The sequence below is a fragment of the Mixophyes fleayi genome, chromosome 9, assembly GCF_038048845.1.
Source record: "Mixophyes fleayi isolate aMixFle1 chromosome 9, aMixFle1.hap1, whole genome shotgun sequence".
Lineage (NCBI taxonomy): Eukaryota > Metazoa > Chordata > Amphibia > Anura > Limnodynastidae > Mixophyes > Mixophyes fleayi.
In genome coordinates, this window is record NC_134410.1 from 67,443,928 (window position 1) to 67,458,680 (window position 14,753).

Below are 14,753 nucleotides of genomic sequence, written 5' to 3' on the forward strand. Positions count from 1 at the left end.
GGTTAATAACATTAGGAAGGGGAAGACCAGACACTTTTTTTTTTATTTAAATCTATTTTTAACACTTTATAGAGCTGGCAGTACAGTTGGTCGACCCGCCAGCTAACTTATACTAGCCTGATAGCTGGAGCAAGCTCTACGGCACAAATGGAAGGTCACTTCCAAGGCCATAGAGCTTGCTACACTTGTGGCTGCGTGCGCCCGAATTTGGTACGCCCACACGCCCTTACCCCACCCAGGACACCACCCCTAAAATGTAGGCTGTAGTGATGATTTGACGTCCATATCTGTCGGGTCCGAGCATGCGTAGAGTGATTTTGGCGCACCATATGCTCAAAATCAGCAGATCCGTGCCCTAATGAATCAGGCCTAATGCCTATTTGCTTCCCTTACCCTGAAACTTAGGCTACTACCTGTAATAACACACTTCAATTGAAATGCTTATGACACAGCCATATTATACAGCAAGTTACGCCTAATTCATTCACATTCAGGATTAACACACTCCAGTTGCAATACTTTTGCATATGAATATAAGGCATACTTGCCAACTCTCCCGGAAAGTCTGCGAGAGCTGGCATTTCTCCCGCATCCCGGATCTCCCTTGTCCAAATGACGCGATTCACCGAGAATCGCATCTTTTTGGCCTTGCGCCCCGCGACAAAATATCATTTTACTCGTGGGGGCGGGCCCAAAATGACGCGATTTGAGACGCCCCGCCCCCCTCCCGCCCACAAGTCACACATACACCCCCACTTAAACCAATGATGGTAACCAAACAAAATGTCTTTTAAAAAGATGCCACTAGCAGATGGCTGACTCCTAAATCTGTTTTATCTATTTCCTGTATGATCATATCTTCATATGTTATAATGGGCTAAGTAGGTTGGGATATATGATTAAATAATACATCCCAGTAATCATAACATTTTTCAAATTCTTATTAATAAGTCAGTTCTTGAAATTAATGTGTTGGAAGCAGGAAAAATGGGCAAGTGTAAGGATCTGATTGACTTTGACAAGAGCCAAATTCTGACCCCCAGACGACTGGGTTAGAACATCTTCAAAACTGCAGGTCTTGTGGGGTGTTCTTGGTATGCACTGCAGCAGTTAGTACCTACCTAAAAGTGCTCCAAGGAAGGACAACTGGTGAACCAGCAAAAGGGTCATGGCTGCCCAAAGCTCATTGATGTGCATGGGCAGAGCCAGATTTAGACCTCATGGGGCCCTAGGCAAGATACTGGTTTGGGGCCCCCTCCCTGAAAAAATCCATAGCACTATAGTTTTTAGCATAACATATACCCCTATTCAGGGGCTGGCTGGCAGACTTTAGCCCAGAGGGGCAAGCACATAGCACTGGCCCATAAGTAGCGGCCCATTTCTAAAGGTTGGTTTCACCGCCGGCCCTGGGAGGGCCCTCTGGGGACTGCTGGGCCCTAGGCAATTGCCTAGGTTGCCTAGTGGTAAATCCGGCCCTGTGCATGGGGAGTGCAGATTAGCCTGTCTAGTCCAATACCACAAAAGAGCTACTGTAGCACAAATTGCTGAAAAAGTTAATGCTGGCTATGATAGAAAGGTGTCAGAACACAGTCCATCTCAGCTGGCTGCGTATGGGGCTGCTTAGCCAGCAGAATGGTCAGAGTGTCCATGTTGTCCCCTTTCCACTGCTGAAAGTGCCTATAATGGGCACGTGAACGCCAGAACTGGACCATGGAGATTTGAAGAAGGTGGTCTGGTCTGATATATCACGGTTTCTTTTACATCATGTGGACAACCAGGGGCATGTACTTTGTTTACCTGGGGAAGAGACTGTACCAAGATGCACTATGGAAAAAAAGGCAAGCCATGAGAGGCAGTGCGATACCTCTGGGCAATGTTCTGCTGGGAAACCTTGCATCCTGGAATTCATGTGGATGTAATTTTGACAGGTACCACCTACCTTGTTGCAGACCAAGTACACCCTTTCATGGCAATGGTAACCTTGATGGCAGTGGCCTCTTTCAGCAAGGTAATGTGCCCTGCCACATTGCAAAAAATGATAAATGGTTTGAGGAACATGACAAAGAATTCAAGATGTTGACTTGTCCTCCAAATTCCCCATAGTTCAATCTAATCAAGCATTTGTGTGGATGTGCTGGAAAAACAATTCAGATCTATGGAGGTCCCACCTCGCAACTTGCAAGACTTAAAGGATCTGCTTCTAACATCTTGGTGCCAGATACTATAGGACACCTTCAAAGGTTTTGTCCGTGTCTCAATGGGAAAGAGCTGTTGTGGCGGCACAAGGGTGACCTACACAATATTAGGCAGGTGGTTTTAATGTTATGACTGATTTGTATAGTGCATTAAAATGTGTGGCTCTGTGTTGACCATGAGAACATGATATTAATATTATATAATATATGCTACATAAAATATATTACTTCAACTGTACAGTGAACCCTGGTAACTGGATTTACGAATTGGCCCTACATGTATCAGTCTGACAAGTCTCCCAAATGATTGCTTATAGAAATACATTTCAAAATACAGTATTTTATTAAAACAATCAAAGCATAAGGTGTTTTTTTACAAAAAAATTAAATTTACCATCAATTAATTCAGTGTTTCCCAAATCTAGTCCTCAGCTCAATGAGTGCATGTTTTCAGGTCACAAGTGAAATAATTAGTACCACCTGTGTAACTTTTAAAATGTGTCAGTAAGTATTGTGTGCTCAAACAAGTATATACAGAAAACATGCTGTGTTAGGGCTCCTTGAGGACTGGATTGGGGAAAAAACAATATTTTTTTCTAAGCAAAATGTTAGTGTGTATTATGTTTGTTTTTTCATTTTACAGTTTCAGGCTATAAATACCATTGTATCATCATAGTCATCACCATTTATTTACTTCTCTGCAAATGAGAGCATTCTGTAACTTGCATGGTGAATCTCTGCTACTTTGGATACTCTCCAGATGTGTAGCTGATTTATAAATACAGGTGACTCTGTATCTTGATTTCTTGTGTGAATTATTAAAACCGGGTTGGGTATTAAAACCCGATGCCGGCAACCCCGACAGGAGTCACCACGACATGTTCAGTCCGAATGTTGAGGAGCACGACCTATTGTTCTGATAGACTGTTATAGACAGTATAGTGACTTGAACTAAATGCAATTAACTAAGAGGGCGGCACCACAGAATGACGTCCATGTGGACATGGACAGTAATCTTTCTACACTTAAGGGGGCAGTTAGAGAATACCTTAAGGCTACATTATGTAAGCCTTACTTAATAACATTGAAGAGTCGGCTCCTCTTCCAAGTGCCCCCTTGTGTAGAAAGATTTCTGTCGGCGTCTACATGGACGTCATTATGTGGTGCCGCCCTCTTAATTAATTGCATTTACTCCAAGTCACTATACTAAACAATCGATCAGAACAATACGTCGCACTCCTCAACATTTGTACTGAACGTGTTGTGGTGACTCCTGTTGGGGTTGCCAGTATCGGGTTTTAGATTACCACCGATTAAAACCATTAGTAATAAATATAGATCAATGGATGCTACTGACTAGTTATTCTTCATATGTGGATTAAAGAACTGTGCATGCTTGGAAGGATTTAGACTCCTAGCTGTGAAGGGATAATTGCACAAAGATATCCTAAGGCAGCATACTGAAATAGCCAAACTGAATGAGAGTGAACACTTAAATATGACAAGGACAATGGACAATATTTTTGGCTACATAACATTTATATAGCTTGTTGCAATTACCCAATACAACCTGCTACAAAAAATGTATTACATAATACTAAGCAACAGTTCACCAAACAATGTAATAGTATGGTCCATCAAGCCATAGCTAATTATTTTACATGTTACCAAATTTTAATACAAATGTATCCATACCAAGTGGTAGACCATTGTTTCTAACAAGAGAAATTTATCTGAGAGGTTTTTGTATTGACGTTTGCAAAAATATTTTGTAAGTTTTCCATCGTACACAAGACATACAGGCAACTATTTAACTAAATGACCTTTCAGCACATTTTGACACTTCTAGCAATATGTGATGAATCATTTTATATCTCAATCAATCATAGTCGTGGGACTGAGGCAGTGAATTACAATTCCATGCTTAAGAATAGATTGACAAACAAAATGACTACCTTCTTATTTTTTTGTGTCACTCAAAATTTTTCTTCTACAACAGTTTTTTTCGACAAACTTGAGAAACAGAAACAAATTTGGCTTGTGCGCTAATTTATACTAATCTGTATCTGGAGTGGGAAAGGATAATGTCATTATACGCACTATACAAATAAAATACCATGTCAATATCATTATAGTGATCATTTTATGACAAGGACACAAGCTTGAAATTGAGATTTTTACTCTATACTATTACCTTTTAGGATGCTCTGATTTTAAAATCAGTCATAGTCAGTTCATTCTGCTGTGTGGTGTGGATGGGAACAATTAAGGCCAAATTTGGCCAGCAAAATGAGGTGATTATTTTGCAAAATAGTTTTCAAAATGTCATTCTTGTCTACCTTAGAGTATCATGTGGAGATAGTTTTTATAATAGGGGAAAGATCTCTTACCCACAATAAATCATATTGGGTCCAATAATATAGTAGTATAATAATATAATAATCAAGCACTAATATGTTTCTTTCAGCCAAGAGATCACCTCATTGTGAGACAACTTCTCTTAATTGCCATTACACATTCATAATCATACATATTGCAATTTGACTGTGATTACTATAATTTGAGCCTGTAATTATCAATAAACATGATCTGTAGGTCCTGCTTTACAATTTACTTAATAAAAGTCACTGCCAGCTACATGGAGACCTAAACTATATCTGTGTAATGGAAGTATCACTGTGTGCATAGTCCTTCATTGCTGTTTGCAATCAAGCTTTTTTTATGGCTGTGCTCAGGACCCTGAAAAGTTGGGGACATTCTAGGGCAGGATTGGGCAACCTGTGGCTCTCCAGGTGTTGTGAAACTACACCTGGGTTCATGCGTTCGATTCCCGACCAGGGCCTTATCTGTGTGGAGTTACATGTTCTCCCCGTGTTTGTGTGTGTTTCCTCCGGGTGCTCCGGTTTCCTCCCACACTCTAAAAACATACTACTAGGTTAATTGGCTGCTGACAAAATTAACACTTGTCTGTGTGTGAAGGAATTCAGACTATAAGCTCCAATGGGGTCAGGACTGATGTGAATGACAAATATTCTCTGTATAGCCCTGCGGAATTAGTTGCGCTATATAATTAAATGATGATGATAGTGGTCGGGAAAAAAATCCCAGCAAGTGGAAAAACTAGTATGGTCTTCAATGGGGTTTTCATCTTCATTTGGATCAACAGAAGGAGTTGTATAAAGAAATGCTTGGGCTTTGTAGATTTATTTATTTTCAACCTCAAAAACCTTGTATCTTGTATCTCTGGCAAAAACCTATTCACTTAGCAAATAGTATCATTTTGAAATCCACATTTCCTGCATTTATCAATGGTTGCAATGATTCAACATTTTGCTGCTATTTGATTCACCTTTATAGATTTGATCAAAGTGACTAACAGTTGTCATAGCATCCACTCTTCATACGTTTCCAGTGTTAATATTGCAATACGGAGCAAAATCCAAACAGTGCATCTGATACTTATAATTCACACATACAAATACATGTTTAAATCTATAAAAATGTGCTTAGATATAAACAGACATAAATACATATACATTCACAGCTGAAAACACAAACATATAGATTAATCTGCAATTGTTACCTGATTTCAGTTTGATAGTGTGTTTAAGGGTTTCCTGTATGCAGTCAGCTTTTCATGTCCTGAGTCCCTGCCTTTTATATCCTTCTGATCCCCAATCTCAGAGCCTGGGAGGGGGTTCCACAATCCTATTAGCTGAGGAATCCTATGAAGTGTAGTAAGCAGTGACAGTGACTTATAAATATATTTCTGAACAAGCTTAGTTAAAAGGCTTGGGGAGATTACAGGGTGAGGGAGGGTTGAAACTAGATGTGACTTCTAGTTCAAGAGGTGAGCTTATCTCAGCATCACCTATCAGGAATCATGTTGTCTCAAAGGAAGCATGGCAGAGGTTAGCAGATATAGATGATATGTGCGAACATATTATATATATGCACTACTCAGCAATCCAAACATTATGTAATGAGCCTGATTCATTAAGGAGAGCAAAGCATAAAAAGGAGTAACTTTGCACCTGGGCAAAACCATAATGCAGTGGAGGGGGAGGTAAATTTAAAATGTGGGGACAGATTTATACTTGGGGTAGTGCAACTTCTAGATCAACTTTAAATTTCAGTGTAAAGATCAAGCTATCAATTATTTGTGTGCTAGATGAAAAAAACACCCAGTATCTAACTTATATGCAAAATAATAAACTAATTTGCACCCCTTGCATTGTAACATGGTTTGTCCCAGAGAACATTTACTCCCTTTTTTGCTTTACTTTCCTTAATGCTTCAGGCCCTACATATACAGTCCTATTTAATTATCTTCCAGTGCAAGGGTTACTCGGGTCATCATGCTGTCTTCTCTTTGCACACCTCTTGTGTTCTGTAAATGAAGCTAATTATAAATCATGTTCTCATCTGATTGTTTAACAATTTGATTGTGATAATGTGTATTATTTAGTTCAATTACATAATGTCCTAATCATTATGGCCATCATTTAAAGTTAGAACAAATCTAGAGAAATGGTGCAAATTTACATTTTTTATATACAGGAAGAAGCTTATTGCTTTTACACAAAATTACTATGCAATTTTATTTATACACTGATATTTAGAGATCGCTAGGACGCACCCACAACCAACTTTAAATCTGTCTTCACATTTTCAATTTGCCTCCTTTGCTGTAAAACAGGGTTTTGCCAGGGTGCAAAATTGTACCTTCTAGTTAGATGTACTCCTAACCCTATATTTTTAATGTTTTTTAGTTTACTTAATTTGAAAGTTTTTCAAATTAAAAATCTTATAAATTAAAACCTCAATCATGGATTAGGAAGCAGACTGAGAAATAATTTGGGTGTTAAAAGAAAAAGGTTAACTGGTCTATTGATTATTTTTAGAATTATCTCTTAAACTCTACTAATAGTCTATTGCAGTCCCAGTATTACAATGCTATAGAAACACTATCAAATAAACCTGAATTCTGAGCAGTTATGTCCAACTGATGGGCTGGTATTGTTTCTCCTTTTTTTACCTAACTTTCCTGAGCTGTTACTTGAAACTTGTTATATGACATGACTTTGGGGAGATTTGGTCAGCAACTATGCTGTTTATAACATGAATGCAACACCCCTCATGAAGAACGTGGACATTACTATTATAAAGATACACATACAATCAAAGAATATTCTGTAGGCATTATATTTTATTATGAATCTTTTCTACTGTTGTCTCCATATATGATCCCCAGTGTACAAAATTGTTCGGATATGTGATACACGATCTGAAATTTATGTCACTTAAGACTTTATTTATAGGAAACAACATGACCTATTTTTAGTGCACATAAATATTATGTATGTCACTGCGTACTGTAATTGTCTTCCTTGCTTGGTAACCGTACAGAAACATTTTTCTCTGCATCCCATTCTTTGATTATACTTGAGCTCTTTGTTTATAACACATAATTATTAATATTATTAATATGAGCGGAAGCCAGGAATAGAGAATGAAAACCTGGTTCAATTATGACAATGCATGATTCTTGGTTCACAACCTTCCCTTATTGTGCTTTTGAGGAAGGGCAAGGGCTATAATTATATGTGCTGTTGAGTGTTTGTACTGTGCCTCCTCTAAATATGATAGTCCTTCAGACTTTTCTCCTGCTGCCTCTGCCTCGCACCTCATTTTGTGTCTGCCTCTTCATAGAGGTAGTGAACTGCTGAGGCTTCATGCTTGTGCTAAAGCCGCAGTTTTGTGGGTTATGAGACAGCTCATGGTTTCCTTCCTACTTAGTCCTCCTTAATGCTCTACAGCAGTGGGGGAGATTAGCATTTACTTCACAGCAATAAAGCAACACAGCAGCAGGTGAGCACATTTCCAAACTCTCCAGCCTTATTTTAAATGCTGTTATTTGCACATTGCTCACTGATTTACATATAGACACAATTACACAAATGTGCATGTTCTATGCACTTCCAGTTGTTCACCGCAGGTGCACACATTCAGCACTGGTGCGGCACACCTAGAGCTGCATACTTACTGACGTGTGTTTTTGGTATAACGAAAAGCTTATAGATTCCAAATCTGTCGCTACTCATTTTTCAATAGAGAATTAATATACATTGCGAATTGCATTCTTTACTAGATATTACCACTTTTGTTCACTTACTTCTGGGAATATTTTTTTTAAATTTCTTTGTCTAGCCAAACTATTTTTTTTTTCACCAGGACATATCTCAGTAGTCTTACAGAAATGATCTGGAAGCAGTTCTTTCATGCAGGGTCATCTTTACAAAGAATAAATAAATAATAAATAGATAATAAAAAGTCATTAGTATTTTTTGAGTACAATGCAAAAATTATATCTAAGAAATTCCTTGTCATGGGGGCTGAAGCAGGGACCCAGGCCAAATGTTCCTTATGAACTTCCCTAAAATTAACCCTTAGGTCTGTGAATCCATATGCTCTCCTTAGTTTTAAACGGAAAAAAAAATGGAAAAAATAATTTAGAAGTCCACCCTAACCCTCGCCAATTTTTGTAACACTGATAAAGTGCAGGTATCACTAAACATGAATGAATATAATCATTTAGCCATTGATTTGTTGGCCTTATTTGCCCCTAATAATCTTGTGTGTACCTATGCGGCAAAGTAAAAATGGAAAATTGTAGTACATTCATCTGCATGAAACCTTGATTACAGTGTTTGTAGCAGTATACTACAGCTATCAAGAAAACCTTACATACAGGCACCAAAAAAATCAAAATGACACCAAATATTTACAATATCACCATCATATAAGATTTGGGAATTTCCGTTTGTTAAAGTAGGTGGAAAAAGACAATGATTTTGTACGTACATAATAAAAACATGAACTAATGTGGCCACTGATATGGCTCATGTATTGTAATATTAGGTATGTAATACAAAAGTGTCAATTAGATCACAGGTGTGTAACCAATGGGTCGATACCCAGAATAGGGTCCTAGAATCTGTTTTTCTTGTTCCCCAATCAACAGATATATATTATGTTCACTTGGAAATTAAATTTTTTTGGGGTCCCAGAATAATGGCACACTGTCATTTGGTATCTCAGAACAGACTGACAATTGGGGTTGCAGCTACAAAAAGAAGTTTTTGCACCAATGATTTACATGAAATATAAATTAATCAGGTTATATGCAGATGCCATACAGCTGTAAAATGTAGAATCAATTAACAAAAATAATAACATGCAAATTTGGAATTTTTTACAATACTTGGAAATACATAGAAATTATATTTTTTTAGTTTGTTCCTTCTTTAATGTACAATTATTTGATATCTCTATAATAAGTGGAAATAACTGAGTATTGTATTTCTGCACCAATGACTACAATTATTGGAAACCATAATAGAAGATACCTTGTCACGTAAAAGAAGTAACTGGTTTAACAATTTTATAGCAAGACAGCCAAGGTAATTTCAGAATACAAATGTGTGCACTAAGAGTTTTCAACTAATACAGTATGACACTCCCTTTTTATTGGCAGATAATAATCAATGGGTTTTCTGCAGTCATGTCACATGATCGCTAATACAGACAACACATACACATGTACACAGCCTTAGGATAGAGTGCAAAGTAGTGGTGTGCAGGAGATTAGGGGGTAAATGTATTAAGCTCCGGGTTCTTCAACACCCGCGAGTTCGGCGTCTTCAGCGCTTAAATTTAAAGCGGCGCTGCCTTGTAAAGGGAAGTTTCCCTTTACAAGGCAGCGCCGCTTTAAATTTAAGCGCTGAAGACGCCGAATTCGCGGATGTTGAAGAACCCGGAGCTTAATACATTTACCCCCAGGTGTTTTATTGTTTCATTTAGGATTAGTGCCCTTAATTGTACATATAATAATTGTATTGACAGCTAAATGTCAATTAGTATGCTTTTACAGATAATTAATAAAGTGTATTTTTTTCTTTAAGAAGTTGAAGAACATGTGCGATTGTTGGTACCATGCTGAATTAAACCAAGCATGTGCAGAACAGCTATTGATCCATGATGGGAGGGATGGAGCCTTCCTTGTGCGTCAGAGCGAGTCTCTGCATGGGGCGTTTGCAATCTGCCTTATGTGAGTGATCAACTGCTTGCTATAGGATCTATATAATAGTTTCCTTATGCATCTTGTTGTTGCAGCAATGTGGATGTCAGACCTCACGCTTCATCTACCTTGGAAGCTTATATGTACTATACAACCCAGATTCTTTATCTTAACGTTCGCTTAGCAACCCAAGAGTAATCCGCGATATTTGTGATATATATGTTAACAACACACTATATATGGTATCATAGGAACATATCATATGTATGAACTCACTTGTCTAGCCTGTTTGGATCTGTGGTCCATATGTCTGAATACTTGTAGACTCAAATAGGGCAGATTCAGTTGTTCATAATAGGTCTAAATATCTCTACACCAAGTGTGTTTCTGCTCTCAGATTGCCCAATAATACCCCTCCAGGGGTCATATCTGACTGGATAGGATTGTGATCATTCTGAACAATAGTTTGTCTGGCCACACATTGATGACCATGGCTGCATATATGTGACTAGCATTAGCCGAGCTAACAAGAGGAAGAGTTATCTAGAAGACAACACTGTAGGACAAAGCATGTGATTTACACCCTGGCAGGGTCTTTACTGGGAATTCATCCATAGTACAACTACCTCCTAAATGTATGCCTTGCATAATGTTTTGGGCATGTATTGTGATGGCTTCCAATGGTGTGAAGGTGTTGTGTATGAGCAGAAGAGGGCATGTGAGTGTTTGAGGAGTGGTTCCATGCTTACATAGTGGAGAAAATTTGATTGACGTCAGTGTTTTTTTTTATAACCACATATTATTTCCGTAATACATTATATTTATGACATATGTGTGGGGGTGTCAGACAAAATGCATGAAAGTATATTAGTCTGCATTTATAACAGCAAAGGCCTTTTAATTCACTTTATGACACAGCTTATATGAAAGGTTATGCTTAGGTAAAAGCTTTGCATCAATTGCTTTTCATGTAGTACAATGAGTTCCGTCACCCCTCCTTACAGTGGGCATGTGTGCTGCTATTTTTTTAAATGAACAGCACTGTGACACAAAATTACTTGCCTACACAATATTATTGTATACTTGAAAAATATAATGGTCCGTATCAGGTGAGAAAAACTACTTCCCTGTATATTTTGTATCCTATAAGAGCCAAGAAATCTAAAATGCAACTTGCTATCTATTTAAGAGCTTCTAATAACATGCACAAGCATCAATGTTTCAAGGTTTTACTGTCTTTTCACAGGTACCAACATCAGGTGCATTCATACCGTGTCTTACCAGATGAGAATGGATTACTTTCAGTTCAGGTGTGCACTGAAGACAAAGTAACTTGTATATTGATAAATTATGGGTAAAGGTGCATATGAAGTTGTGTGTATGTGTTTTTAAATTTTAGACATAAATACCTTTAGTACTTAAAAAAACTATTTTTGTAGTGCAGTTAGATCCCACTTAGGGATCTCACAAACTCAGCACTCAGTGTTGCATTACATTATATACATCACTATGGGATATTTCTGAAAACAGTTGGAAAGGAAAATGTGCTGGTGCCAATAGCAACCAGATTGCAGCTGTCATTTTTCTTGTTTAGAAAATGAAAACGATCATCTGCATGATTTCTATACCATCATTGTTTGCACCAATTTGCATAAATCCCTGGAAGATAGTGAGTTCAAATTACAGCTATTATTAGCATTGTTCTTAGCTAATAAAAAAATTATTTAGTGATATTACTAGCGTGACTAGCATTAGTATATGGCTATGTTTTAAAAACTGTTTAAACCATTTATGTATTTTAAGGCTCCATAAACACTCAAAATATTAGGCTCTCAAGGCTCTCAGCCTTATACTAATAAATAATCTAAAATCAATGTATTTGAGGTGAAAATACAGTTGTAAGCCTTTTGGAAATAATGTAATGAAATAATCTAATGTCAGCATTAAGTTGAGTATTCACATATACAAATACCAATTTAGCTTTCTCTATCTCTGAACTATTTCTCGCCCTTTCTTTACTACCTTTGGTTCTGCATACATTGCATAATTTGGTTTCCTTTTCACAGCCACAGCACAGAGAGGTGTTATTTAGCCTAGCATAAAGTAGATTTATCACATAACCACATGTTTGTGGAGGTAGACAATTCATTACAATATATATTCCTTCCGAAACTTCTTATGGAAGTTTCAGAAAACATTAACTCTTCACAGCCAAGTATAACCTGGCAATATAAAAGGCATCAGCAGATGCAACCTGGAGGCATGTATCTTACTATACAGCGTATAGTGCTAATGCTCATGGCTACAAGCCTACTCATCTTTTTTATCACTAATAATCATTTTCCTACTACCTTCTGAGATGCATCAAAGATGGAAAGGAAAATACCCATGTATGCAGCCAATAAGTTTTCAATGTATACTTTTGCTTTCTACCAAAATCATATATTTAAATATTTTGGTACAATTGTGTAATCACCATAGAGACCGTGTGAAAATGGGACCATATGTTCAATTTGATGTAATATTAAATGAGATAATGCTACATTATCCCTGATTCTTACATCAGAGAAGCCATTTATGCACACCCAATGTGTACCGCAGAGCACCTTGGTCTTGTACTAATGCTCCTTGATGGTCTGCCCGCGCATACCTACGTGTGCGACCCCTGTCCGTGAACAGGCGCAGTCTCACCAAACTGAAAGTGTGCCTTGATGTGAAGACTAGAGGTGAGAACTTAAGGAGGCTGTCACATCAAAGTGCAACCTATACTCTCTTTACCATCATTTCCAGCAATAAATTTATACATGTACTAAAATGTTGCATGATTTAGCTTTCCCTAAAGAGTGAGGTGGCATTAGGACTATTTATATTACATGTATCACTTTAGTGGGAGTGTGAAACTTTTTATTGCTTCCCTTAAAGTGCACCAAGAAATTTTCTTCCCTGGCAAAGCTATATACATTAAATGGAACCCAATCATCAGAGAAGGGCATTTGCAGGCTTACTTGCCGCATGTAATAAAACAGTCCTCATATGTAGTTCCATTTGTAAAAATAAATAAATTAAAAATGAAGGATGTCCTCCTCCCCAATCTTCAACCAGCGCTAGACATCCTAGGATGATTTCCACTATGAAAGATAGACCACATGTGTGGGGGTCACACTACTTTAATAGAATACAGTCTCAGGCTAAGAATGCCTGGGCTAGTTTTCACGGCAGCACTTACACAATGAGTGTGGAGTCCCCATGCTATAGTGGAAGACAGCCCCTGCAACCTGTTCTGGTTTCCACTAAAACAGGTAGAATGCAAGCATCGGGTACCTTTGCTATAGTTAAATTGAGCCCCAGGCTGGTCCTTGTAGGTCTGGTACCTCTATGGGATAGGTGTACAAAAACAGTGTTCCTCTCCTTCCAATCGTTACTCTGGCATTCTTCTCTTCTTCCTTGGGCTGTTGGGGCCACAGTTATTATTAACAAGATTAGGACCCCTGGACTTGCAACTTTGCCATCCTAGTGGCCACAGTATAAATGACGTGGTCGTTAAGACTCATGCCCCTTATCTTAAAAGAATCAAAAATAAATAAACACACACACACACCGTTTTACAATTTTTTTTTATTGAATACACAGTTCCCCAAAACTACTCTATTGAATAAGAAAATAATATTGCCATTCTTTTGTCAAAAACATATGGAAATAGAACCCATCTGCTCACTACAACTGACAGACATGAAATTACTATAGCCGGTGTTAACCAAGATGCTCCCTCTCCTTCAGCCAATCACATTTTGCATCCATTACTCATAATGTGTGGATGGGTTGTTTTATGGGGAATGGTTTTTCTTTTTTCTTTTTCTTTTTAGAATTTCAGTTTTGACAGGTCAACAAAGAAAACTTTTTTTTTTTTTTTAATTGGAAAATGATGATTTGAGATAGTTATTAAATTAAAGTGAATTTGAAAATTGTGTGTTAGAATTTTTTTACTCTTGTATATATACAATAAGCGGGGTCTTACAGACCCCTCTCCCAGGGGCACACGCAGGGGGGTTTTCTGGTTCTCCATAAACCCCTCTCCTCCGTGAAGAACAGGGGCTAAACTACAATACAGCACCGCCGCGGACGCTTCTGTGACAGCGTCACGGCTGCTGTACAATACAGTGCCGCCGAAATGGAGCTGCTGCGCATGCGCGGCCGCATGCACAGCAGCTCTCTTTCTCTCTCTAAAAATCCTGCGTGAGCCCCTGTGTCCATTACTATAGGACCACTGAGATAACAGGGTGGGGAAAAGCCCTATCTCTTTTCATCCCTTTGCTGGTAGCCTCTGCTTTTTGCAGCCCCCAATAGTGGTATAAGCCCTGCAATGACCAGCCTCGTTCTGCTTTTCACTATAGCAGAAGGACCACATACTTTTGGTTACCCTGTTATAGTGTAAGTCAGCCCAGGCTATCTAGCCTTTCTTGTCATGTCTCATTAAAAAT

The 14,753-nt window shown here is 38.1% G+C and overlaps 2 protein-coding genes across 3 annotated transcripts in view; one reads left to right on the plus strand and one right to left on the minus strand.

Annotated features, from left to right (window-relative positions):
• ARR3 (arrestin 3) overlaps positions 1–5,896 on the minus strand; it is a 61,176-nt gene extending 55,280 nt beyond the window's left edge. The window contains exon 1 of the mRNA XM_075184515.1: positions 5,779–5,896. The gene's annotated coding sequence lies outside the window, so the exon portion shown is untranslated. The remainder of the gene's footprint in view (positions 1–5,778) is intronic.
• A 2,151-nt stretch (positions 5,897–8,047) lies between these two features.
• The window catches only part of LOC142100739 (phosphatidylinositol 3,4,5-trisphosphate 5-phosphatase 2A-like), a 101,415-nt gene continuing 94,709 nt past the window's right edge, over positions 8,048–14,753 (plus strand). For both annotated transcript variants that reach the window (XM_075184510.1, XM_075184511.1), the window contains exons 1-3: positions 8,048–8,066; positions 10,160–10,305; positions 11,522–11,585. In XM_075184510.1, coding sequence (XP_075040611.1) covers positions 10,172–10,305; positions 11,522–11,585 — 198 coding nt within the window. In that variant the 5' untranslated portion in view covers positions 8,048–8,066; positions 10,160–10,171. The remainder of the gene's footprint in view (positions 8,067–10,159; positions 10,306–11,521; positions 11,586–14,753) is intronic.